Source organism: Apaloderma vittatum, unplaced genomic scaffold, assembly GCF_000703405.1.
Source record: "Apaloderma vittatum isolate BGI_N311 unplaced genomic scaffold, ASM70340v1 scaffold23547, whole genome shotgun sequence".
NCBI lineage: Eukaryota > Metazoa > Chordata > Aves > Trogoniformes > Trogonidae > Apaloderma > Apaloderma vittatum.
Window position 1 is genome coordinate 3,396 of NW_009725985.1, and position 1,208 is coordinate 4,603.

Consider the following 1,208-nt stretch of genomic DNA (forward strand, 5'->3'; position numbering starts at 1 on the left):
GGCTCGCTCGGCAGCGCAGCCAGCTCAACTCCGAAGACACTTTCCTGCTGGTATAGAAAGCGCAGGGGTTTTTGTTTTGTTTCGCTTGTTTGTATTTCATTTATTTATTGAGCACTGCTCACGAAGAGGAGGGAGGGGCGGCGGGCGCTAGGAGTTCTGCTGCATCTGAAGTCTCCGTTCGGCAGCGGGCGCGGGAGTCCGGGGGGGCCGGGGGGGCGAAAAAGACGGTGTCGGCGTACTCTCCCTCAAGCGGGGGAGAGGGCTTCTCGGCGGTCAGCTCCTCGTCGGAGGTTTTGTTTAAGTAACGCCTGCAGGAGGGGAAAAAGGAAAAGAGGGGTGAGCAGAACCCCACCTCCTGATCAATTTTTGACAAAACGCGGCCGTTTGCAGTTCCACAGCTCTTCGACGCAGGAAGAGAAACGCTGAAGAGGGAAGTAAAAAATGCTTTTGTGCCTCGAAATGACATTTTTCAAATATCAAGGGAAAAATATTCCAGGAGCAAGCCTATTTACAAACAAACTCTTACAAGGTGTCGTATCCCCAGAGTTTTGGGAAGGAACATACTTTCGAGCTTGCTGCAACAAGTCCTCCTTCCGCTGAACCAGCATCCGTTGCCTCTCATCCGCAGACTTGGAAAAGCGGCTTCCCCTGGCCTCAAAATCTGCCTCGCTCGGCTCTGCTTCCATTTCGCTGAATTCTACCATTTCTTCCAGTCTGGAGTTGAGTTCAAGCGGCACTCTCTCGGTCTAAAAGAAAAGGAGAAAGAAATAAAAGTCCTAAGCCTTCGCAAAATTTGCTAACGGGGCTTCTTCGCATGGAATCGACCAAGAACTGTCATTTTCCGAGGCACTGGAAGAAAGGAGACTCTCACCTGCTGTACCCAGTTCCCTTGGGCTCCGTTGAAAACGCCAGCCGAAACCCAGACCAAAGCCATTTCAAACCACGTTCAAAGAGCCTGAGTTCTAGAACGCTGCATCTTTTATGCCACATTTGAAAGTAATCTCAAAGGCAAACATTAATTACTCATAATTAATGCTCTCGGAAAATGGGGCATTTGAGAAGAGTTAGATTCCGCAGCTGACTTGACAAAGGGTTGGAAAAGCAGAAATCCGTGTACTGGGGGCAGAACAACACGTGTATTCGCAAAGAGCATGCGAAGAGGAGCACGAGTATTCTCGTGCTCAAGAAGGCAATTTATGAGGCTTGGG

General features: G+C 49.9%; 1 protein-coding gene across 1 annotated transcript in view; it reads right to left on the reverse strand.

The window, feature by feature from the left end:
• Positions 1-147: 147 nt before the first annotated feature.
• The window catches only part of LOC104276709 (E3 ubiquitin-protein ligase AMFR-like), a 26,495-nt gene continuing 25,434 nt past the window's right edge, over positions 148-1,208 (reverse strand). The window contains 3 exon segments of the mRNA XM_009873128.1: positions 148-204; positions 206-308; positions 565-746. Of these exon segments, the coding sequence (XP_009871430.1) occupies positions 148-204; positions 206-308; positions 565-746 (342 nt within the window).